This window comes from Cottoperca gobio, chromosome 19 (assembly GCF_900634415.1).
Source record: "Cottoperca gobio chromosome 19, fCotGob3.1, whole genome shotgun sequence".
NCBI lineage: Eukaryota > Metazoa > Chordata > Actinopteri > Perciformes > Bovichtidae > Cottoperca > Cottoperca gobio.
This window is the reverse complement of record NC_041373.1, coordinates 10,843,690-10,870,362: the sequence shown is the minus strand read 5'-3', so window position 1 is coordinate 10,870,362 and position 26,673 is coordinate 10,843,690. Positions and strand designations below refer to the sequence as shown.

General features: G+C 38.6%; 1 protein-coding gene across 2 annotated transcripts; it reads right to left on the bottom strand.

Annotated features, from left to right (window-relative positions):
- Positions 1-2,910: 2,910 nt before the first annotated feature.
- Positions 2,911-18,660, bottom strand: LOC115024465 (uncharacterized). 2 transcript variants are annotated; one of them, XM_029456032.1, is made up of 7 exons: positions 18,501-18,660; positions 17,923-18,053; positions 17,342-17,442; positions 16,487-16,635; positions 15,059-15,287; positions 14,258-14,478; positions 2,911-4,408 (listed from the first exon to the last, which is right to left on the bottom strand). In XM_029456032.1, the coding sequence occupies exons 2-7, from the start codon at positions 18,039-18,041 to the stop codon at positions 4,241-4,243; spliced, it is 987 nt and encodes a 328-aa protein (XP_029311892.1). In that variant the 5' UTR covers positions 18,042-18,053; positions 18,501-18,660; the 3' UTR covers positions 2,911-4,240. The 2 variants fall into 2 exon arrangements, with proteins under 2 accessions (XP_029311892.1, XP_029311891.1); XM_029456031.1 differs by lacking the exon at positions 18,501-18,660 and having other exon boundaries at positions 17,923-18,161.
- Between the last annotated feature and the right edge of the window lie 8,013 nt (positions 18,661-26,673).

Genomic DNA, 26,673 nt, shown 5'->3' with positions numbered 1-26,673 from the left:
TCTCCACGATTTTTGTCAAAGTCTTAGAAAAAGTAGGTAGAAAATGACATTGTACCAAAATCACATTCTGTGCGAGCACTGTGAGTGAAGTCATAAGAGAGGTCTGTAACACCGGGCGTGAAGTGAGCTTTATGACTGCGAACGCACCGCTCTGCTCTTCTCCACTCCATCCATCCATCCATCCCCGCCTGGCTAATGTATCCCTCTCAATAGCCGGTGACAAGAGGAGAAAAGACTGCCTGTGTGAAGCACAAAAATCCCCACCGCGGCCACGTTCGCCACAGTAATTGGCAAAGGAAGCTTCATTTCATTCACTCCCGTATGTCTTTTGTTGTCCTGTAGGTTTTTTTTTACAAGTGTGGTGCTTTTGAGGGTTGTTTAAAGATTGGCTAATTTCTGCAGCCCCCTGCCTGTTGCTACCCATGTGCCCATTTTATTTATTCTTTTGTGAGTACACAATTGGACACTGAAGTGTATTAATAACTCAACATTTAATAGAGTCTTGATGATACTTTGGAGTACCCCCTACTTAATTTTGAACATCTGCAAGAGGTGGAAAACCATTTAGTCTTTTCTGAATCCTGCTGCTTTCACACTCTCAAGCTTTGTTGCTGTACTGTAAAGTAGCGGTCACAGAATAGAGCTGGGTGGGCATTAGAGCAACAGCCTGTCTCCTTTCATTAGCACATTGTAGTAGTTGTATAAAAGCCACAATTACACTTTATCCTGTCGTAAAAAATACATAAAAAGATTTTTGAATATGTAACACCGGTGCGTTTCTTTTCTCCCTCATAAGCACGCGTAACCTTCTGATACATCAGCTTTATATGAAAACTGCTGCTAAGAAAGATCTTGAGCAAATATCTGCTTTTTCAGCTGTGATTCAGACACTGTATGTTTATTTTCACAGATCCTGTATTTATGTAAGTATTTACATGTTTACAGCAGTTTATGCCAGCGGCTCCCAACCGGTTTCGCTTTTGACCCCTTCATATAATGTCGACCCCTTATCACAGTTTGCTTATCGATGAGTTGCGAGCATCAAATTGTTACTTTCCCTTCTCAGTTTGTTATATTTGAAAACACTTTTAGAAGCCGGAATGGATTACAATGTAAAGTATGTTGCAAGAAAAGGAGAATAATTGTTAAGCAGAATGTCAACAGTTGTTATTGGGACTATTTATTTAGTATAAAGTAGTTTGAGTGAAAGGTGTTGACAGCAGGGTCTCTGGATTATCCTGAGTAACCTTCTGGAGAGATTGTAGCTGTTGGGCTTTTAGCCACGCTAGCAGCTATGGATGGTAATGTCGGTCAGTCCACCACTTTGGTCCTGACTGAAATATCTCAACGATTGGATGGTTGGCCATGAAATTTGGTCCAGACATTCATGGCGTGCGCAGGCGATGTATCCCAATGCCTTCGCTGATCAGCCGACTTTTCTTCTATCGTCACCATGGGATACATTTTTGTGGGTATTTTTTTGTGACAGAGTCATATCATTCTTGTTCATGTCTCCCTTAGGATTCAAATATAAATGTAAAATGTAATGCGTCTGTTTGGTTATGACCAAATACTTGCAAAAACTATTGAGATTCCATCAGCCTAAGCTGTACTTTGTGTTTGCATGTCTATAAACTAGGGTTCAGCAGGAAAATTAGCATCTTTCTTTTTTATGTTGTTGGGTGAACTGACCCTTTAATCTACAATATTATTATTATTCTAGTTCAGTATGGTGTTAAGATAAATACGTTTGTAAAACTGAAGGATTTGAAAGCCAAGATAGCTGCCGTGATTACAGGTAGATAAGTGATTGTTAACAGTTTCGGTACATTTCACTGTTCACGTTGTGTTTGTGTAAGGGCACAATCAGAGCCAAGAGTCATTCCTAACTGTTTCCCCACTTACAGTAAACACAGCTTTTCCCCGTGGGGTTAGACTCTCAGTACAACACAATCTCATCTCTAGGGCCCTTTACAGATGAAACAGGCGTGCATCTCAGAAAATATTAGTTAAAAAGAGCATGTTGACCTCCGCCTGATCAGAACCTTTGAGCTAGTCAAACTGAGGGAAGATGGGGGTTTACAGTATAATACTAGGAGTTCAAAGCGCTGGAGTTCGGCTGCTCGAGCAGGTGAAAGGAATTGTTTCAAACATTTGGGAGAGGAAACAGTTATGTCCTCGAGTACTGACCTGTATGAATACAGCACTGTGCTGCAGGATTCCAACTAAATGGCTGCGGCTGAGACAGCGGCTCGTTCCTTCGCATATGTTATTGGAGAGGGACGTGTCCTTCATGTCCATGCTGCTCTACAGTTCCATGTCCTGTACCTGACCTGACAACCCTGGGGACCGTGCCCAACGGTCCAGAGGTCAAAGTTAGACACCTGGTCTTACTGCAGGGTCAAGACTTGTAGTTCATCACTTCCTGCATGAACCACCAAGTCTTTAACTTACAGATGGTCAGAACAGCTCTTTGTAGGATACATGACGCACATGTTTACTGCAAGGAAAAACATATTTCAACATAATTCTATTGCACTATAGATTCACATAAACTCGATATCCGGGAGGATTTCCATTTGAACAGAACCCTCATTGATTCAGTTTTACAGAGGAATTGCAGCCTGGGATCAGTTTACCTTGTTACCTTGTCACACTATGTTCTGGTCTGATCGCCATGTCCATTTCCGCTGAGCTTCCCCTCCCTCTCGCCACCACGCTGCCCGACAGAGCTCTCTTTGTCCCGGTGGCCAGTCATCCATTCCTAATATCCAGTCTTTTACCGCGCTGGAGACGCGCTGCATGCTTTCAAAGAGCAGAGTGAGCTGTCGATGGATGCCCTCCATCTCCCAAATGAAGCTTTGAAGAAACCTTGTGGCCTAGTAATGACAACAAGTGACTTTGAATAAGAAGCATTACATCATCAAATCTTTTTATTATGACACCAAATAGTACAAATACAATTAAACATAAAAAACAATTGAGGATACCATGACTAAAAAGAAAAAAACACACACACACACTAATGAATAATATAAAACAATACAACAATAATGCTTAAATCAATCAACTGAAGAGTATAGTTGACAATCAATTTGGCTTGATACTGAAAGTGCTTGCAGTTTTTTTGTTTAAGAAAAGCAAAACATTCATATTACCCTGCATGCACCCACCACTCAGAATGACATATTTCTCTAAATCCTTCTCATTCCATATCAACTGATATTATCAATATTGCTTGTCAAGTGCTGTGGAGAAAACAGTTCCTGAGGACACTTCTTAGTACTTAAGTTTAAATATGCAAAGACAATAAACGCGTCAGAAACCTTAGAAATTCGAGCAATGTTGACAAAGAGAACCACAGTCTAAAAAATGTGCACGTACAAATGCAAACAACACAATGCTGTTTGTACAATCTGTTCCTCAGGTAAAACAGACATTTGAACAAGTGAGGAGCTTGAGTACAGTGTAATGATGTTTCAGGTAGAGAGATGCCATGCAAGGAGATACCATCAACACAGAGAGCTGCCTCTATTGCATTAGCTAAAGGCACTGATATCTTAATGGAAATAACTTCATTTTGCCCACTACCAGGCACAGTAAATACAATTGCTAGCTGTTAGCGCAGCTGTGTAAGCCTGGTAACTGATGGAAAGTGACTCAGTTATGAATGGTGCTGGTGGTGCTCTTGAATATGTTATCATCTTCTCTGTGTGCTGGAGCATATTAATAAAGCACCTTACAGTTACACCATCTAAACAGACCGTAAATCAGTGCCCACAGAGGCAGTAACACGCTCGGCCCTCATCGTAACCGCCACAATTAACACATTAAACACTTCAATCCTGAACTGATGTGACACAATCAGCTAGCGTAATGATTCATTAATGGCCGGTGTAAAGTGTGGGCCAGCCCTAGAAATTCAAAACAAGAGAAAGTTAATCGGGCTAATTGTCTGAAACCATCTTCATTAACATAATATTGCCACTAAGGGTTGCAGAATCAGGGGGAAATTGGCCTACAATAAATGCTCAAAGACAGTCAGAAATGGTATTTTTAAGACAGTATAACAAACTACAAACACTGCATAGTAAAAGGCACTCAGAAAAAACGTGATTAAGTTTGAGCTAAATTAAGTGGTTTGGTTTTCTTGCATCTGCATACTTGTCATTAAGAATGCTTCCTCTCGCCGCAGCGCCATGATGTGATGGCTATCCTCTGTATAGACTGAAACACACGGTCAGTGGCTGAGAGTGATGCTGTGAATGCTGTTTGCTGAGATTTTGGCGTCTGCTTCCTCCCCGCTGATCCTGAAGATCACATAGGTGTTGGAGGGGATGGTGGTGGTGGCGTTGAGGGATTTACCCAGCCAGCCCTGAGATCCACGCTTGTACATTTTAACTGTTACCTGCAGAGTAGGACGGAGAGAAGTCACCAGATAATTAATGTTATACAAAGGGAGAGTTTGTACAGAAGTGGCTATAAAATAAGATGCTGTTCTTGGATTTTGGGGCTTTGGCTGGAGTCATGACCCTGACTGAGACCTCTGACCTCTGCCTAGAGCTAAGCAGACGCTCATGACGTTCACATTTGACCTCTGCACGAGCAAGTTGTTGCTTAGTCTGTGGCCTTGCAGTCTGTCAAACTTGACCCTGAAAGTATTGATTTGATGATTTTCAGGTAAAAGATGGAAAGGTACCCACGACAAAACTGGGCTATATTTAGTTAAACATTTTAAAAACACATTATGGTTACATATTACTGTTGATGAAACAGCATTTAAACACCCGCATTTCAATTGGCAACAGGTAACCTTTCTTTGAAATGTATTCCTTGAAATAAAATAGAAATAACAGTTTTATGTAACATAGACCTCTATACAAAAACTACAACTTTTGAACCAGATTTAACTCAGATGCCTACTGAGAGCGACTTATTTAATTAATAATCTTTTTCAGATATACCATGCCTATTTGTTGGTTCCATTCCAATTTGAACATGTTTGTAGTTTTATACTTGGTCAAATGTGTTACAGGCTAAAACAAATCCCTTCACCTTTTATCGAAAGACAATAATTGCGAGGAGATTCTGATCAGGAGCCAATTAGTCATCCACTGAAATGGGCTTAAAAAGAGAAAAGAAAAATACTGTAATATTTTCCACAATCCCGCTAAAACACATTTTTGGAAGAGTAAACCAAACGGCAGTCTGAAACCGAATAAATATTAAATTAACCTTGTTCTCACTGTAAGCTATTTTAATTCCCCTCCACATCTTGAATGGAGTCATAGCTCTCTTGATTTTATGTAGGTTGTAGGGCATAATACGCTTTAACACTACATCAAAACTGCCTGTTATGTTTGAGCCTGACAATGGAAGCCTTAACTAGATTTAGACATGCGGGTAATTGAACCACATCCATTTCAAAAAGAATACCTCGCTGCATCTCTTGTTTGGCTGCATTTACAGGGGATAACAGAATATTACAGTGCCTTTTCACAGTTCCATTTTCTTTCACTTTAGCATTAGGCAATTTTTCAATTATTATTTTTTTTCCATGTTCTTTCATCCCCGGCTCTCCATAATGTCTGGGCCTTTTAGTTAATGGTAGCGACAGTCAGAGCCCAGTATATCGGCCCTTGTCCATTTTGCAGGTCATTGTGGAAGCCCAATAGGCCTTTTATTACGCCAACATCAAAAGGCAGATAAGCATTAGAGGTGGGGAGAATACCCTGCACTAGATATGTTCCCTCTTTCCTTTGTCTGCTATTGAAAGTGATCATTTTAATAGTGAAGAGGTTGGTGTATTTGGGGCTGATGGGAAGTGCGGCACCCCTGACAGCCTACGAATATGAGCAAGTCGATAACACAACACGAGCACACAGCACACCCTCAACACCTGCACACTCTTGCTGCTAAACTAATTATCTGCAACAAAGGCCACTGCGATTTCACACACATCTTTCAACCATTTACTTACTTATTACTGTGCATTAAAACAGGGCGAACAATTGTGTCTTATATTGCAGCCTTGGCCGAATGCCACATGGCTTGTATTACAATAGCATCAGACACTTCAGAATGAGTGTCTATTAATTTGGGATGCAGGAAAAAATAGCTTCATGACAGCTGGTGGCAGAGAGGCGCATACACCAGCACAAAGACATCACAGAGGAATTATTCTAACAAATCATAGCCAAACGTAATAGTAATTATTTAATTTAATGGAACTAAAGTTGAGTACTTCCATCTTTGTGGCGCAGACAAAATAATGTTTTTGCATCATTCAAACCCGGACATAAATAGAAAAACTACTCACTTCACATAGTCTGAAAGACACATAGTGCATTGTGGGAACGCACACAAAGAGCATTTACCCCCATCGCGCACAATCCTCTTAATGTTATTTTAATTAAAGAAAATGTTCGGAAAGCTGCATCTAAATCCAGATCTGCATCAAAATATGCATATGACCATGGTGTCTTGGGAGAAAACCTAAATCATATGAGAATATTTTAAAAGTATATTAAGTATATATATATTAAGTATAAGTATAATACATTTTTAAGGATGAATTGTGCAAAATTGAATTTATAGACATTTAAATGTATTCTATTTCTGTAGCATCATCCAAAAGGCAGAATGCAATCACATTTTGCACCATGTTTATGGGTTAACGTTTGCACAAAAACAACTTCTGTTCATAACTGTCTACTACAATCTGGAAACCAGCTATGGGTAAATGGTATGGAATCAAATCTTCCTTTGTGGAGGAAGTCAGTTTCTCAGATCTGTCGATTAAATCAACTAATTGACTCATTTCTTTAGTCAAGGACATCCCTAGAAACCTGTAGGGAGAGTGTTGATTAACAATTCAAGCTGGCGAGAATCATTTAGGCTAAAATGAACGCGTCCTAAACAAACAGATTCACCCTGAAACGCAAAATACAGTAAAAACTAAACTTAACAGGCTTCAAAACATTAGCTTCTTGATGGAGGTAAATATAATACAACAGAAAAGCTACAGATAAAATACTGTATATATTTAAAATCAAAATAACCGAAACGGGTTTGATTAACGGTGTTTTGATTGATCGTGTTTTACCACATACAGGAAGGAAGTATGCAGCCGTCTTTGGCATGAACTCAAAGAGGGAAGTTCTGTGTGGTCTAGACAAGCTGCCTGCCAGGTGTTGTTCAGCAGAGATGGTGTGTCAGGTACAGGAACTGTCACTGCATGTTACCCTCACAGCCACTTGAGGCAAGTGTCTCAGGGTAAAGATGATACTGTATCTAAAGTACAGTTGAAAAACAAGGAAGGAGCTGCTGACATAAAAAAACCCAATGTTATTTGAAGTGCAACCTGCATCCTACACTTAAAAGTAGCATGCCACAGCGGCACACCTTTCAACCAGCCAATAGTTACAAAATATAAAGTCTCTTTTGACTGTGAAATGTCCACAATGTACGAGAATTAAAACTATTTCAAGCACAGACAGGCCTGAATGTGTGTTTGTGTGTGTGTGTGTGTGTGTGTGTGTGTGTGTGTGTGTGTGTGTGTGTGTGTGTGTGTGTGTGTGTGTGTGTGTGTGTAACACTTAATGGCAAGGACAGGACCCTTGGGGCTAAGGTTGGGTGTCACACAAAGGGCTAAGAGCTCACCTAACGGTGTCTACCCCTGATACACCTCTCACTTTCAGTGTCGGGGAGGGGGAGTCTTGTGAATGACATCACTACTCACATTTCAACGAGACAATCTCCGTCTTCTTATTTACCGTCTACTAATAGTCATAAATCCTGCCTTTGGTACGCTGTTCACCTTTTACCCTCTTAAACTCAAGACGACGGCTCATTCTAACGTCTCCTTACAAACAGCTGATAGCGACCTCACTGGTTTCCTTAGCTTCTACCTGTAGGGTGTCAGAAATCCCAAACCATTTCTTTATAAACTTGCCTTATACACTTTGCATTGTGACCACACACACTGTAGAACTAATTGTAAAAGTATAAATGGAATTATTTGCAATTAAAGGTCTGACAGGTCTGACAAACATGAATAATGTGAGGAACTGTGTAATTGGTAGGGACGTGTCACCACCTGCGTGTATTGCCATTCACAAAGTTCAGATTGTTTCTCCCGATAAAGTCAAAGAATCCCAGTGGGGTATCAGTCAGCGGGGGCTGTTACCTGGAGCCATGGGTGCAGTGTTTCAGGTGAACTCTGAGTGAGCGTAACGCCACACCAGCTTCAGACGACGGGCTCTTTGTTCCACGCTGTGTCTCACTAGACACAGATGGGGAGGAACACCGAGCAGCACACCTCTGGCGCAGCAAACATGTTTGTCGACGCGCCAAATGTGATGGAATCGGACCAAAAGTGGTTCGCTGTCATTTCAGATGGATTTAACAAGGCAATTAGGAAAACACTGTGTGGTTTGGCTCACTGGGTGAATCAATTAACTACCTGCTGAGAGGGGTGTGAATCGCTGGATTATCAGCAATTCGTTGAAGTTGGATTATTCAATTAACTGGATAATTGTTTTGTGAATAAGATGTCAATCTTCAAACTGCTTATTTTGACAAAGTTCAAAAGGCAGAAGGTATTCATTTTAAATATATATAAGAAAGTAAAAAGCAGGAAATCCTCACATTTGAGAATCTGGAACGAGTGAATGTTTATCTGATTAATCTGTAATCAATATTGTTGTTGAATAATTTCCAATTGACCAACTAATCTAATCCTTAACTAAGCTTATCAGAAGAAAATTCATCGGCCCGTTTGAAGAATCACTACAATACTTCCTGCCTGAAATACTCTAACATCAAAATTGAACTCCAGATGCGGACCATCCATTAAGATGCCGAAACTTTGGTTTGGTGACATTACCGTTTAAGTACATTTGTCTAAAGTCATGAATGCAAAACACGGCTGGTTGAGTTGTAAATAGCAACGTCTCTGCTTCCAACCAACCTGCCTCAGCTAACAGGAAGCCATTAGACTCTCGCCAATAACCATTTACATCCATTCATCCAGCTCTGACTTTATTTTCCATCCACATAAGTGAATTTTCCGCGAGAGGTTAAAATATGAATCCCCCTCCTTTTTCTCCTCAATGGGTCTGGTTGTCTGGCTGACTTGAGAGGGCACAATCTATGACTGATTTAATTTGCTCTTTACGAACATCTCTAACAGCATTACCCCCAGAGCATACACTGACTGCCCCCATCTGACTCCATTAACTCCCAAATCAGGTTTAAAGACCATATTGATGCCGTCCGTTATTAAGGGTGATTATCAAAACAACAGACAATGGGCCAAAGTGTCTGTTAACTAGTTTATCCATAATTTCACATAACCGTAACAGATGGCAGGGCTGTCAATTAAATACTGTATCTGCAGCACACAGCGGCCACACAGTGTCTGGATATGCAGCATATTAGCCTCCACATTAAAAGAACGATAGTCTGCTCACAGGTGGTCAGAGGAAATGGACCGAGCACACAAAACAAATGTGATATTAAATGTCAAACAATGGGAATTCATCAAATTGAGAAAAGAGTGAGAACTTGCTAATTACCAGCTGGTGTTTTTAAGCTGGCGCTGAGGGTCTTTCTGTAGAATAAAAAAGAAAAAGAAAAAGGCTACAGATAAAAAAACCTCTAATGTTGCAGTCCACTTCACCACCTTTATTCTCCTCAATTAACGAGAATGGCTTTTGAAACTGTAATTAAGTGTCTCTGCTCCACTCGGCCTCTTCATTATTCATGAATCCCTATTGATCATATCTTACAACCTATACTGTGGGGATCACTGTAATATCCTGAATCCCCAAAACAAATAGCTGAGCTTCCCGAGTTAAAATTAACATCTTGGCCAGTGACCAAAGGAAAGTTTCCGTTAGATACTAAATCCAGCAGTTAATGCTAAATTGGATGAGAATCATTAAACATCTTGTATGAAGCCTATATGGTCTTATTAAATTTACCATAGCAAAGGTTTGGGCACAAATGAATTATTGTTGTTTATGGAGCTTCAGTGGAGCCATATTAGTATGCTGTGATCATATAATTACGGTTGCAACTAACAATTATTTTCATCACTGATTAATCTGCACGTCATTTTCTTAATTAATCATTCAGTCTACAACATAGTTTTCCAGAAACCAAAGTAATGTTGTTAAATTGCTTTTTTTAATCTGACATATAGTCGAAAACACGAAGATATCGAGTTAACTATCATACAAGACGAAGAAAAGGCATCTATTCCTCTGGCTGGGCAATACATATTGATATAAAGTGTAAAGTGATATTATCTAATGGTTTTCTGATCTATTATTTGCCTTCACCCACTCAGTCATTATATTGGTCAAACGTACTGTGTATTGTGTATGAGAGATAATAATATATACAGCATATATATATATATATATATATACACATATATATATGTGAATTAGACCTCTATATATATATATATATATATATATATATGTATATATACATATATACATATATATATGTGAATTAGACCTCTTACAGCGTATAATGCATGCAGTATACAATATACGCATACAATATTAATGGATATCACAGACAGTATTACCAACTGTGTGTCTTGCACGACCACAGCTCATTCCACATTCGAAGAAATTATTTTGTAATGAATATTAATGGCTTGGAGGTTTATTTTAAACATGTATTCAAATTTACTGAAACTCAATCTCCACCTGTGTTAAGTAGGAATGTGTAAAACATGAACTCTACTGGTTGATGTTTAACTAAATTAACAGAAGAGCGCTTGAAGAGCTCTCAAACATGACTGGTATTACATGCTGGGTGATGAATTTGGAGGAAACACATCGAGTCATCTTCAAATTGACAGACGCAGAATCTCTCCGCGGGACTCTTCACAGCGGTTTAGCGCTCGAGTGAAAAAATAGATTTTTACCAAGTTTAATCACACGCTATTACAAGGCAGCTTTTATCATTACCTTCCACCGTATAAGTGCTGGTGTCTTCACTAGTTCATTACAGACACTTGTGATTCTGCAGCACCCTTCTCATGTGTAATTGCATGGTTAGCTTTTCTCTGTAGCTTCCTACACACACTCTGGTGCAAATTATTTCCAATTCCAGTTTACTTTCGAGAGCGATGCTGCAATTACAGAAATCTGAACATCCTGGTAATTTCCCCTCAATTTTCATTTTCGTTGAAAAATGAAACTAATAGTTCTTTCTTCCTGGGACAATCTTCAGAATTATCTTTCTTTAGTACAGAAATCATCCTTCCATCAAATTTAGTACTGATAAATTGCACTTTTGGCGAAACAAATTGTAAGTATTTCTTTCTTGGTTGACGTCTGGTAAACAAAACAAACGCACCCGTGTTGTTTCTGAGGCCCAAAAGCACACAGGCTTTCACAAATGTTCATGTAGGATTGTTTCATTTTCTCCACTATACACAGGATTCTGCCATATATGTGAATGGCCATTATAAATGTTTTTATATTCAATAGCAAAAGTAATTATATATATTTTCTTTTAATGGACAAATTCGTTTTTTTCCTCGACATAAAAAAAGAGACCAAAAAGCTGCAGTGGTTGCCAATATTATCTATTTAGACAGCAGAATTTGCAGGCTTTGTAAATGGCCAGCTCCTGGCCTTTTGTGTGCTTCCATTCATTATCACCACAAAGCGGTTGATGTCTCGCCTCTCTGCCTTTTCTTTGCTAAGCACCGGGCGCACCAGACTGTCCATTACAGGCCTGTGACACGTGCAGCCTGGGAGATGGCCAAACAGAGAGGAATGTTAAAGTTAAAGCGGAGTTAAATTAACAAGCTACACCCGTGTGGAATCTGCAGCCAGTCAGAGAGACAAGATGTATCTACGGTAACCGAGGTCTGATTATTTGTCCGTCGGGATGTTGGTGGTGAATTTGCAGCCTTTTCGCATGGTGGCTTTTCTTCTATTAATCAGCTGACTGGGTGGTGTAGTCAAGTTACGGTCGTAGGAACTCAATTGTTGTTTCTCAGCTATGCAATTAGTAGACACTCTATATGCTGAACGTGAGTAAGGAGACTTTTTTATAAACACAGGGGCTCCATTTCTACTCCTCCTGAATAAACAGGATTATATGAACTGGTGCAAAGACCTCATGAAACAGTCACATTTCAGAATAGACACACACACACACACACACACACACACACACACACACACACACACACACACACACACACACACACACACACACACACACACACACACACACACACACACACACACACACACACACACACACACACACACACACACACAGTAATTACCTCTCAATCCATACAAATTGAATGAAGCCAGAACCGTGGTCTAAGAATATAGACCATAATTAATAAATTACAGCCACTCTACTCAATCATTCTCCACTTTGGGGACTTGTAGACATCCCATTCTCCACAGAATAATTGACTGAGCCCGCAGAAAAACACACCTAGTGACTCCACGGTGGCTTTGTGGATGCATCTGGTGCCACCTCTTACAACCAAACAGATGCCCGAGTAAAACTGTGAGTCATATCGCAGATCTTCTATCCTGTGTGTTTACAAGTAACAAATCAAAAGCATGCATTATTTCTGGGCTCTGAAAGTACGCCTGGGGGAACTATCAAGTTTCTTTGACTCCCCCCAAGCTTCCCCTCGCAGCTGCTGCACACGACCAAAGACCTTTCTTTCTTTTTTTTTGCTTAAGATGGAGCGGGTGACACAGTCATGGACTCCAAAAGGAGCAAATGCTTTACTTAAGATTATAGTACGACTCCAACGGCAAAGCTATGTTTTTTTGGTGGTTATTCTAACTAAATGTTAAGAATCATACACTTGTAACAAATATATACTGTCTATTGTATTTTAACATGCTAAGCAGGGTAAAACAGAGAGTCACATTTCTTTGTGAACTATGGGGGGGGGGGGGGGGTGTTCGCCTAACACTGCCTCCATTTACAAATATTTCTTTGAAAATAATATATTTTGTTGTCGCCTTGTGTGTCCCCTTGGGCTAGAAAAGGGCCCACTGGAGACTGTCTAATGATTGTTGGGTCATGTATCAAATACACAGCAGCTGGAGGCGAGAGTACATGCAGTCTGGATGTTTGGGGTGAGGGGGTGTGAACTAAAGCCTGAGTGTAGTCTGTAAGGAAAGCTCAGGCTGAGTGAAATCTGTAATGGATGCTGACCAGGGGTCGTACCCACTGGACCTTAAGAGCTCTGACCTTTTACTGTCTAACAATTATATATAATTACTTCATTCAACAACTAATTTCTCCAACAAGTAGCACTGAAGCGTGAAGAAATGTCACCAAAACAACTATCATTTGGTGTAAATATCCGAATCACTCAGAGTCAACCTTCACATTCACTGTCACATTGACAGTTAAGATGTCCTTTCATGCCACCTGGAGAGACAACATGCAACTAATCATAATCATTACCTCGCAATAACATAAACAATAATTATCTACCGACCTGAGGATGTGAATGAGCTCAAATGATGCCTATTCATATTCAATGACTTGATTCAATCAAGTGAGCTACTGAGTACCTTGTAGGCAGGCAGAGTGACTTACCTCAATAAAAAACTGGAGAGTTAGGGCAGTAATTAACACTAGGAGCGTTAATTGGAAATTATCTGAGAGCACACTAGAGGGAAACATGTTTTTAAAACAGTGTAAAAAAAATCCTCATTCATCTTTATCTAGTTTGTGAAATAAAGATTTTTTTAAATGACCACAATAACTCTCACTGTTTCACTTCTAAATAAAGAAAAGCCTTTTATTAGTTGGACTTAGCTGGATCATTCTAAAACATCAGTAAAAAAACTGTAAAACCTGAGATTTTCATTAATTTGAAGGTCTTTTGACCAAAGTTTTATCGTAATAACCTGATCTGATGTCTGTATAAAGTCATATTCTGACATTTTCTAATTTAAAAATGGCCCTAATTGTTTGCAAATATTTGTAAAAGTGCTTTGATGTTCTGCAATCTTTAGTCTTACTCAAGCCTTTGTTTTTCCAGTTCTCAGAAAAAGAGGGGAATGCCTAACAACTCACAGTCATAGTCATAAAGTACTACTGCCACCTGCTGGTCTTCTGGTTCACGTTGGGCTTTTTGCTTTACATTATTATTTGAAGCTGTTGAGGCAGCCTTCAGCTCTCATGTACAGACGGTACCTCTGGACCTGGTAGCTCATCAGAGTGGACTGACCTGAGGAGCGTGTCCCAGCAGGGACCACAGCGAATCAGCTGACAGGGTCTTGACTCTGGAAAACTCGAGCGTGTCTGTCTCCTGTCGGTTGAGAGCGATGTACTGGCAGGCCTGGAAGTCTCCTTTCAGCTGCTCACCACAGTGCAGCCGCACCAGATCCCAAGTCCCCACCCTCCTCAGGACCTCCCGCACTGACTCCATCTGCTTGTATGACAGATGACCTGCAGAATACAAAAAAAGAACATGAAAGAGACTGGTGGTGGAAGTCATTATAATGTAACAAAATGTAATTAAATAAATAATCAAACTTGTCAAGTTGTTGAGTCCTCAAAGTCTTTTTATCTAGCACATTTTCAATTTTAGTAAGATTATTTGAGTCTTTTGGTGGCATTTTATGTCTTTTTTAGAGAGTCAACAGCAGAGAGATGAGAGGAAATGAGGGGAGAGATAGATGACATGGCATGACATGCAACAAATGTCCCATGTAAAATGACATTACGATTAATAGTCAGTGCCTAAAAGTTTCCAAAACTTATCGGCAGTTTTCACTATCATTAAACAAGACAAAATAAGGCAGAGAACTGCACTAGAATCAAGGAAAACAACACTGATACTTGAATTTAAACAAGTGTATTAGTATTGAAAACATGCTGAATAACAACTCTTCTTTACACTAGTGCAGCAGTCTGTTTCATTCTGTCTACTTTAGACGAGCAGTCTGCACAAGCAGATTTCTTCAGTATAAGAACATTAATTAAATCCCTCAATGTTTTAGTGTTTATCTCTTAAGGAACCGCTCACCAGAGAGCCAGGATGGAGTCAGTGCATCTGATATCCAGGCCATGTAGCCCTCCCTGAAAGATCTGAGGAAGTCGTCTATCTGGCTGTGGGAGACCAGCTCCCTCCTCTTCCTCAGCTCCTCATCCAGCTCGCAGTCCGGAGAGAGGAAGACAACCCTGGGGAAGAAGAGGCTTTGGCGCACCGACACTCCACTCCTCTTTAAATGGCCACAAAAGTTAGCCGTCTTGGTCTGGAAGAGAAGAATTAAGGGAAGTAAGGAGAATTAGTTTCGGATAAATCATTTAGTCTATAAAAAGTTCAGGAAACAGGGAAAATGGTCAAAAGTAAGGTCGGGAACCAATCAATAGTTTTTTGGTACTGAACTAAATATGTCTGTAGCTTCAAGAAGCAGCAGTAAAAACAGCTGGTATTCAATGTCTGGTCCCATTTGTCTCTGATTTAAGTAATAATTCTGCTGATTATTGACAGTATGTTTGAATCAAAGTTCTGCTTGTGTTTGACATTTGAGAACATTTTGATTTATTTGTTAAATAAAACGCTGGTATTTTAGAAAAAAACATGTTTGTATTCTTTAAAGAAAAGTGTAGAAAAAAGTATTGTTTTGTTATTGGTACCTAGAGCCCTAGGGGTTATCTTATCAATCTTATCTTATCTATCTAACCAACAGAGACACTTCATTTACAATGACATACAAATATAAATGTAGCAAACGATCAATCGATTATCAGAATTGTTGTTCATGATTGTTCCGCTGACAGACTGATCAATTCATCGGCTTCAAATTAAGAGTTTATTAAAGCAGAAACGATAGTCAGCATGTGTTAACATTCACACAGGATGCCTTTGTATTAAACAGTTATATAATGACCTAAAAGACACACAAATGCAGATGCCTACTTTTCAATTTCAAAAAAAAAAAGGACCCACTTTAAGAAATTATACAACTGTAAATTGGCCGAGACTGTGGAGCTGTATCTGCTTAGTGTCAATTAATGAAGTTAACACATTCAATTCAGGCAGAACTATTTAAATAATGCAGTGTGTGTTTGCCGTCAGACTCTTCTGTCAGGCTGCCGGTCCAAATTGAGCATCTATAGAGATGGAAATGAATGACTCCTAACAGACCCAAGCACATAAGGTGACAGCTGTGTTTAGGCACCTGCCTGCTTTCACCCTCCCCCTCTGAACATAATTATGGCCTTTCAAATGAAGAGTGACCACTTGGGAAGTTTAGGAAGCCCCGCTGTAGTGTTTGAAATTTCCATATAAATTGTCATGGTGACTCAGAATCTCTTAACCCGGCTGGAGTTCGGATGAAAACAATGTCCTGGACAATTGATTGGACCTTGGACACAAGTGTGCCAGAGAGTTTGACATTTAGGTTTTCATGATGGCATTTCAACGTTACAGCTTCTTTTTTTTTTTTACCATGATAGCTTTGAGGGGATCTTCAATCTGCTCAATGCAGATATTGGTACAGTTTTGGTCCTCATCTTTCACTCGAACATGCCAGTTCTGGTTGTGAGCGGACACCGTGCCTCTGCAGGGTTTTACATCGATGCAGAAGATCCCCTGACCTTAGTGAAAAGAAGAAAGAGAAGACTTACAGACTCAGAACAATAGTGTAATATCACAGATACTATAGCTAATTCTTTTCTCAAGGTCTCAAGGCAAAATGGACCTTGCATCACAGTATATGTAATTTAACATCACGACAGCGATACGTATTCTGATACAAAACATTTTCCGTAAAGGAATTTGGAAAATTACTGTATTGCTAGATATATAAATGACTGGGTGGGAATTAGCATTGGACAGTATTAACCGTCTTACATTGATATTTTAGAACAAATACCTCAAATATAAAAGGAAATATAAAGTGATCACTGCTGGTGCGTTTGTAACACTTTCAAACAAATCTGGGATGTGACTATAAAGACATTTTGACATGTCACTGTAGAAAATAATACAATTAAAAGGATGGCTGGATCCATTTAGCTGCTTTAGTTTGAGCGTGCCTGTATTGTGCATGCTGGTTCACTGTCATGGCTTACTGAGGCGTTTGAATAGAACAGAGCCATCATTAATGTTATTAGTAAAACCTGCGTTTTTCCTACTCTGAAAAGACAAAATGTCTGCTGGGAAAAAGGCCAATTAGAACAATCATAGCTCACTTAAATGTAACACCTGGAAAAAAACTTGATATTACGAAAACCAACGTTCCGATGATGTTGAATCCTTTAACACAATATCATGAAACGCCATTTCTTTCTACATACTAACCTGTGAGGATAACAATGTTTATGTCATCTTTGGCGTTCTGAAACTGGTCGGGGATACGCAGATTGCAGTAAACATCTTCCTTTCTTATCCCGGTGAGTTTCCTGCAGTGATAGTGCATAGAAAATAAAGCAATGTTAGGTATTTTGCGAAACAGAACACTTCTGAAGCTGCATTAATTGATTAGATGTTGGTCACTTGGGGACATTGGAAGAAGCCGCAAACACAACATTAACATATTGTAACAGCTAACGTGTTGGCATGTTGTGTTTCTGTCCATCCTACAAATGTAAATCCAGTACTCACTCTCCTTTAAGCTATATTTTGGTCTCCACCAGGGAAATATCTGGCTCTTTAGCTGCTAAATAACAGCTGCTAACTTTGTCTGTCTGCCGTTTGGTGCAGAGCAGGTAGTAGTGTAGGCTACAGAAGGTTTACCAGAGCTTTTTCAGAGAACACAGCAAAACCAAAACAATAAGCTGAACGATGCTAAAACACTGTAATCATCACTAAAAACAATTTATTTGCACATTGCACAATGTAAATGTAAACATATGTATGTATTTATGTAAAACAACACTTACCTGGCATGTTGAATAAAGTCAGGTAGTTTTGGTGTCTGATGTGGGCTCTGGCCTTGGACACTTTCTGAAGATTTGGAGGTGAGATTAAAATGGGTAAACAGGCTTCCAAGATGAGGCATTCTAGACTTTATCTGAAAAAAGAAAAAGATCAGAGGAAAACTGAACTGAAGAAGCAGTTTGACTAAGAGACAACATAACTGAGTTTGTAACTGAGGGAAACCAAACATCTGACGCTATTTATTTCCTGCAATGTCACTGCAGGAAATAAATAGCATCAGATGTTTGGTTTCCCTCAGTTACAAACTGTAATACTGTCAATGTTGTTTAGAACATGGTGTTCTAGCTAAATCCAATATGTTAAACTAAACAAATTAAACGGAAACCGCTATTTCCATTGCTTCAGCATCGTTGTATTGCTTTAAAGGCATCCTGAAAGCATGCTAACTGCGACATTTAGGCTTTTTGCAGCTTTGTTGACGACATTTGGACGCTTCAACTTCAACTTGAGGAGCCTGTGGAGAGAACAAAGAGACGAAAGACAAGATTGGCACGAGCTTTAAAACAAAAACAATACATACTGAGGAAGTCTCGCGCTGTTAAAAGGGCCGTTTAAGAGCAATAATGAGGGAATTCAGCTCGGCATCTTCCGCGTCATTAATGTCGGTTTACAGGTCTGTTTCCAACTGCTGAGCAGTGTAACTCTATCCAGGGAAGCTGTTTCACAATTTCACCGCCCCCCCTTCTCTCCAGCAGCACTTCAAATGTTCCTGGAAGACGTAAACAACACACCACGTGCACCTGCAGCATCATATTTCGCACACGGGAACATGACGCCAGGCGCGTCACTCAGTCCTGCAGTGTTTGCGTGATGCATTTAGGGAACGATTCCTGTTATTTTCATGTGATGTTCCGATGATGCCTTGGACTGAGAATTTGGCTGACTAGCTGTGGTTGAAAGAAATACAACAACACCACAGTGGAAAAATACTTCACAAGTAGCCTACATGTGAAATGCATGCAGTGGCATTTGTTTTTAATGATGATTTATGGATAACCAAGTGTTCTTCCTTTTTATTTACACCTGCAAAGTAATTTAGTTACTACAGCTGTCAGAGTAATGGAGTAAAATTACATTATGAGGAAAAATCCCCCAAAATGTGTACATACAGTATACCACTTCCTTGAATTGTACTTATACTGGAGTAGACATAGGCTAGTTGATTGCACATGTGCTAATAACCAAGTGAACATGGAATTCATTGTGATCCAAGCAAAAGCAGAATAAACAACACACATTAGGAATTACTAACAGAAGATTGTCAATAGTCTACCATCATATTAAAACTATTTTCCAAATCCAAACCAATTTATAATAAAAAATCTTCATGGAATTTAAGATATTTCACAAATGTACTGCAGTCCTTAATACTATAATAATATTAGTCATTGGGGAACACAATACAAGTTATATATTCTTAGTTTTGCGTGCAGAGAGCTACATATGTGATCACCTTTCCTCATATCTTATCAATTTTTGCCTAGGATTGGAAGTAGACATAGGTTTTTAGTCTGGCCTTAAAAGAGAAATATGGATATGAATATTCATAGAGCTATATACTTGCTCCAAAATTGAGGTATAGTTATATTGAATATAATAATCCAATATATTATTTAAGGCATGTGATTCATTTTATGATATAGCTGTGTAAGATGGTGAACTTAATATAATTATTACTCACAGGTGACCCTTGAGAGTACAAAGGTCAGACTTATCACACTAATGTCGAGGAGTTTAGCCTTTTACGATTTATAGCTTATGGAAGGACACTGATGAAATAGTATATTGTGTTTTTATAGTAGTAATAGTCTACATAAGGATTTACTTCATGCTTCATTTACACATCCAGCAGGATTCTCACATCCTGCATGAGGCTACAGAGAGGATATTACAAAAGTGATGAAGAATATTTAATTCAGTAGTAAATTCACACAGAATATCTCAATGTGGTGATAAACAATATCCGGATATCACAAAATACCATGAAAGAGCTTAATATCAAGAGCAGATAGCCAAATCAGCTCATATGGGCTCAATGGAAGCCAATAAACAGAGGTACTCTGCCTCTCCTGACCTTCACTTCTGGTTGAGATCGGGGAGATAAAGCAGGCGCAACCTCAATAAAACCCATACAATGGAGTAAAATAAATAGATATTAAATTAAAGCAGAGGCAATACTGGCTGAAATGCTGCAGGAATTCGAGAACAAAAGCTTCTTTGTGCAGTTTAATATTGTCTACAATCAGCGCCTCATGATACATTTCTAATCATTTTCATCTCTTGCCTTCACGTATCAACACATATAATCATCTTGTATTGGAACTTGCAAATGACTTGTGTGTGTGAGCAGCCACGTTTAGATATTAAATGTGCCTCATGCTCCTAGTTTGGCCTTTCGGTTAGAGTTAATATCAAATTCATAATCTGTCTCATCTCTGACTGTCCACCGAGGAGGAGTTTATGGTGTCCAACATTCCCCTCATGAGTGCATGTTTGTCTTGCCAAACTTTACCTTGGTTACAAACATTGCATGTTAATTTAGGCATTGGGCTGACCAAATATTTAGAAGGAGTATTCTGCCGTTGAATTAGCAACTGCTTATATTTGTGTTATTATACATACTGCTGCTGCAAGACCCATGTTGTTGTCTTCAGCCTTTTGTCCTGGATTAAAAAACAGGCCCACTTCAGGTCCATAGCATGCTTCAAGTGGTTCCTGAAACATTGTGTATACCATTGCCAGTTTTAATGTCATTTTCACCTAATGCACCTGAAGAGCTCCGCTGTGTGTGTGAGGAGTTGCTGAGGGTTTTCAGGTCCCTTCTAAAGTGTAATTAATCATTAGAGTTCATACTTGGGGGGCTTATCTACTATTCTATAGAGGGCTTAGTAACCTTAGTAGAAAGAAATCTTGCGAATAATAGTGGTATGAATTTCATCTGTTTATCAGACGTTCATGTACAAGCAGATGATGTTCAGTTTCTAGTACAGTAAAAAAAAAAACGAAGATAATAATATTTCACGCTGACGATATTTCCATTTTCAATCCTTCAAATCAAATATCTAATTTGCAGAAGTAATGGTTGCATGACATCGCTGATGCTCTGCTCACTAATTTTTGCTCATTTCCTTTGAATTATTAATATGAGAGATTCTCCATATGCTCTCAGAGGATTCTTGTCCATTCCCTTTTTTTTTTTTGGAGAGAATTAGCATTTTACAGTGAAGAGTATAAAGAGCTTAACTGCCCCAATCAAACCGGGTGATTTAAATCCTGTCTAATCACGAAGTTTAATAGGGGTTGCAGCTGGATGACCTGAAGTAAATGGTCTGAAAATGTTCCTGGGTCTCACTCACCTTTATAATTAGGACCATCTCACCTGAAAAAGCATGGATGCTGAAAAGAGGTTTTGCAAAATTATACTGAGGTAAAATAACTCTATTGGTGTTTTTTTTGCTAAATAGCTTAATCCAAAATGACTAACAAAACAAAATAACTAAGAATCCCACTGATATAATAAACCCAGTTAAACCTGGGCTCAAAAATGAATCGTGAAAGTGTGAAAAACAGTTTGAGTATCGACCTCGGAGCGCCTTCTTTGTGACTGGCCAGCCTCAGTAATTAGTTATGCCATATGAAGAGGTAATTTGTATGCTAAAGTTTAATTGTTCAATTATCACTGGATGTGTGAGGAGGCCTTGATGCCATTTCATCATGTTTGAAAATAGTGTCGAACCCCTCTTGCCACATATTGTAATAGTTGGCAATTACAGAGAGAGCCCTCTAACTAAGTTGATTGCTGTAGGCTGGCCCCGCTGAAAAGCCTTTGCTACCTGCCGGGTGCAGTCGTTGGCAGTGAAGAATCCGTCCCTTCAGCCTGCAGAGCTGTGGAAAAGCACCTCAACTAGCTGTGATAATAAAACGGTAGTACTGAGGAGGACAACATGTTAAAACAACATTATTACAAAAAACAAAAGAAGATTAGTTCAGCATTCATTGCAGGACAACTTGTTTCTTCGCGCTATAAACAGAGAGAGAAACTAGTTCACAGGAACAATGATCCTCAGCATTTTTAATGCTGTCCTGGAAACAGTTTCAAATAACATTTTATAATGCAGAGTCCTCAATTTTGCATTTCACCCCGGAGAGATTTGCATGTTTATGTCTCCAGAATGCAGCTTTTATTGAGCCCAAAATCTAGGATTGAGTTTTGTTTTTTGATTTCTGCATACTCGTCTCAATGAAGGTCAACACAATATAAACAAAACTACTGAATTTCAGGTTTAGATTTTTTGAAAAATCACTGTCAATGTCAGACAAATATTAGATGTATAGGCTATATATTTATTATGTTTTTATTTATTTAAATATTTCCACAATGGTGTAAAATGCTCCATAACAATTACTACAACTAGAATGCAGAAGACTAGTATTGCCATCTACAGGCTGCTATTAAACAATAACAAGCATCTAACATCGAGACAATTACAAAGCCTCGGAGCTCGAGAAGTTTGTGTATAGTAATACAAAATAAATGAATATCATAATGTACTCTACAGTACATGAGCCAAGTGTAATAAAGCAACATGCATGAGAAAGAAAAAAGAAAGAATAATATTCTGTAGGAAACTGAATTTGATAGATATGTAATCTTGGCTCTACAGGAAAAAGGTAAACAAGAAAAAAATGTATGTCTCTGTTTTGGATGTATAATAATACATGTAATACATTTGTCATGTAATTACAACTCCAACAATCAGTTACTGATGACCAATGATTGTAGGCCATCAGGGGCCCAGATGGGAATCCAGGAGACAAAAGGGGCCCCTTCACTCTCACCCGGCAGCTTTTCAAGATTCTCATTAGCGTGCTAAATTGAGCCATATGTGTCCAATTTGTAATTACCTTCTACACAACCAGGAGTGACACAATGTCTTTAATAGAAAATAAAAAGGTTGTCTCTGTTCTCAACAACAATAATAATAACACAACACAGGAAGTGAGATTCTTTTTAATGCAGATATGCACAAATCTCATTTACTGTGCTCATACACAATTGTATTTCTCTATTTCATTTACACTTATAGAGGAAGAAAAAGATGTCTTTGGGAAGATAATTAATAAATATTTGAAAGTTGCAGTAAAGCCCAGGTCGCAACTTTTGTGAATTTAGGACACAAACATAAAGCTTTACACGACCGTGGAGGTCGAACAGCACGAGAAGCTAAATAAAAAACTGCAATGAACAACATTTAGTTTACCACTTGAACTACATGAACCCTGTCGTCCCGGCTGACTGACATTCTGCTCATTCGGGTACAGTTCAGATGTTTGTGTCAGTCTGCGGTGACACTGGATCCTTGTGGAGCTAATGCTAATGTAGTCGTGTGGCTCAGGTGACTTGTTGTACATTCTTTCATGTGAAATTATCCCTTATTTTTGGCACTGCTGTGAGTGAAGAGCGTTTGGGAGATTTGTGAGGCAGTGCAATTCAAAAGTGCAAATAAATACATTAGAACATCATTTAAAAGCACAATTATAATAGAATACAATTAGATTATTACTTTTTAGTTTGAAATTCCCTCTTTTTATGTACTTGATTCATCTAACTCAGACTGCTGAAGTCTCATAGGAGCTTTTGGCTAAACTCAGGAATGCATTTTCACGGAGAACAAACTGTGGATTTTATCCCTGACCACTGACTTTGGAGGCACAAGAGAGGTATTCATAGACTAGAAGAACAATTACAACAACCAAAATAAGTTTTAATGCAAAAGTGTGAACCTATCATTTAAGTACAAAGTGGGTTAGGGTTAGTTAGTATTTTATTACAAAATTCATTTCCAGACTTGATTGAAATGTATTGGATATTTAGTTAACAGCAGATTACTTCAAATTTCTTTGTTAAGGGAACTTTTGAACTATTCTCATGAACTACTTACTGCGCTCGTGTGAATGAAACCTTGTGTTATTCTGTATCTCAACATTAGATTTGCAGCCTTAGTGGACTTATATATGTGTTTTCTGGTTAGAGCTGAGGGTTATATAATCCTGCTTCATTTTCATTTAGGTGATGAAATACTGTAAACATTCTTCTTCACTTGAACAACATATGGCAGCCACAGACCCTTTGATGAGTGATTTGTAAAACCAGAGGTATAACAACAGGTATTTTCAGCTCTCCCCCAACAGAAAATGCCCCTTTCATGTTTCTCCAACTTGGTACTCACAATCTGAAACAAGGGTGCAATTGTGGTTGTCACCAAACAATGACATTTTTTCTTTCTTTCACTCTCTAAATTCCCCATATCATCTCTACACAGATGAGCAATTTGTCTGTCATGAGGTCTGGGGCATCGACCCACTCCGGGCCTATTTCCCTGACAACACTGTTATTAGCGGTAAGCCGAGCCAGTTGCAAATGAATCTGCCTACTGTTCAGGAGGCCAGGGCTCTTTTCAGCGATTAATTTGATAAATATATTAATTATGAATCTGGATGACAGTACAATCAGATTGTCAGGCTTCCAGAGTTGGCCTTTGTGATAAGTCTGCTTTGAGATTGGGTCTCCTCCGGTTTCAGGAGCTGTCATCCCCGGGGCTCAGCCTCTTATCAGCGCCTGACCCATTCACTCGGTAATTTCCTGTGTGTTGTAATTAAATGGAGGCTTTCTGATTGCAAGTGACTCTCTTTAAGAGGCGCTTCTTGGGTTTCAGGTGAAAGGGATGTTCAATGGACTGGCTGTCTCCCCCGCTCTCTGTTAGGACGTGCACCTTTAATACATCTGCTGTAATGTGAAAATCTTGTTGAGGGTTCATGCTGAAGAAGAACCCCCTCCATGTTTCAAATGTTTTTTATTGCGAAGCATCGTTTTCAAAGATAACAAAACAGAGTAATACTTATTTTCCATAGTAAAAAAGATATTGTCAAATATTACAAGAAAAACACTCTTCAAAAGATACAAATATTATTTGAAAAAAAGAAAAAAGAAAATGATGATGATAATAATAATAATAATAACAATAATAATAATAATAATAATAATAATGATAATAATAATAATAATAAGGATAATAATAATAATGACATGTTAGAACCCTCTCAAATAATAATAATAATAATAATAGTAATAATGATAATAACAATAATGACATGTTAGAACCCTCTCAAATAATAATAATAATAATAATAATAATAATAATAATAATAATAGTAATAATGATATAATAATAATGACATGTTAGAACCCTCTTAGATCATGTTTAGGATTAATTAAGTACAAAAACATTCACAAATCAGTTATGAAAACTTTATCTTTGCACTGAATGGTGCTCTGTTTATTAGAAGTTTAAGAAATCCTCTGCTGGCTGCTGACAGCAGATTATGCATATTTACTGTAGGTGCTGACTCTGCCCGTCCATCTCCGCTTGGATACTGTTACAGAACTAGCAGACAGACATCCTGAGCCTGGCAGCAGTCCTCTGTCACTATAGTCTGACAAATGGCTGCAAGGCAGTGGAAGTGTTAAAAAAAAAAAGGTAAAGCAAAAATAATAATATATAAATAATACAGTTTTTAGTTACATCTTTTTCAATGGTACATCCATGTTTATCTTAAGAGATAAAACTATTTGTTATAGAAGTTACAAGTTTCATTAAAAGTTTCTGATTGCACTGTAAAGTCTCAACTGGAACAAAAGTTGGATCAATAAATAGTTCCTCACAGCTTCACAGCCTGCAGGGAACATTAACCGATGACTTCGTAACATAAAGAGTAATAACGGGACACGATATGATGATGGAGGAATACCTGATTATAACTCTACTTCCCTTATAAAAAGAAACAATTTCAATAAAAAAAACTGAACTCCATTATTTTTCTCCCAGATTGACACATTTTTGAGAACTTCTATTCATATTTTATCTTTGGTAAAAAGAGGGACAACTCAAATTTACACATTAACTGCGTTTGATAATTTTCTATTTTAATTCACCCTTGGTGAAACCCTTATACTCAAGTGTAGGATCCAAATGAAAGCTTGAATTAACTCGGCTGTGCTGCCTCTGGAGGCACAAAAGGTTTCCCTGCCGCCCTCTTTTAGTTTACCTCTCTGGTACTGCCGAGGCCTATAATTAAAATTCCGTTTTTTTTCATACGGCCGGTGAGCGCCATTAATTCAGAGAGTGGGAGCCATTATGGAGCTTGTGGCTCCCAGGGTAGCACTGGGGGAGAGGTGGGGCACTGCCTTTTCAACATTAATGGCCCCCGTATGTCTGCGAGTAATCTCAACAAGGAGTGAAGTGGCTTCATCCCAGCTGCAGAAGCAGGCTCCCAAAACACTGCAGAGATTTAATGGAGTTTTGTCTTGGGCCCTTTTACTGTGACCTGTGAAATTTGAATAGGTTGTAACATTGGGCTCACCTTTACTTGTCATTACTTTGTCCATAAAATCAGGAATATTGTCTTCTTTAAATCACTTCTCAGAATTATTAGCACTTATTATTATTTTAGTCTTTGTGCACATATTTGGACAGAAACTTATACAGCACCCTTTATGTCTTGTAAAATAATATTAAAACGACTTGGTAATAATCTTTCAGGTTGCATACTCTGTAGGTTATCTCATGCTTACATTTAAAGGTAATAATTGCTGTTATCCAAGACAAGCAGGACATGCAATTTACAAATACCAC

What these genes read in the sequence shown, in the direction of transcription:
- LOC115024465 (XM_029456031.1), bottom strand. Translation starts at nt 18,149, where the DNA reads ATGTTTGGTTTCCCTCAGTTACAAACTCAGTTATGTTGTCTCTTAGTC. An exon ending in AAACATTGTTATCCTCACAG is followed by an intron (nt 16,636 to 17,341) that starts GTTAGTATGTAG and finishes CTTTTCACTAAG; the next exon opens with GTCAGGGGATCTTCTGCATC. An exon ending in TGCTGGGACACGCTCCTCAG is followed by an intron (nt 4,409 to 14,257) that starts GTCAGTCCACTC and finishes CCTACTCTGCAG; the next exon opens with GTAACAGTTAAAATGTACAA.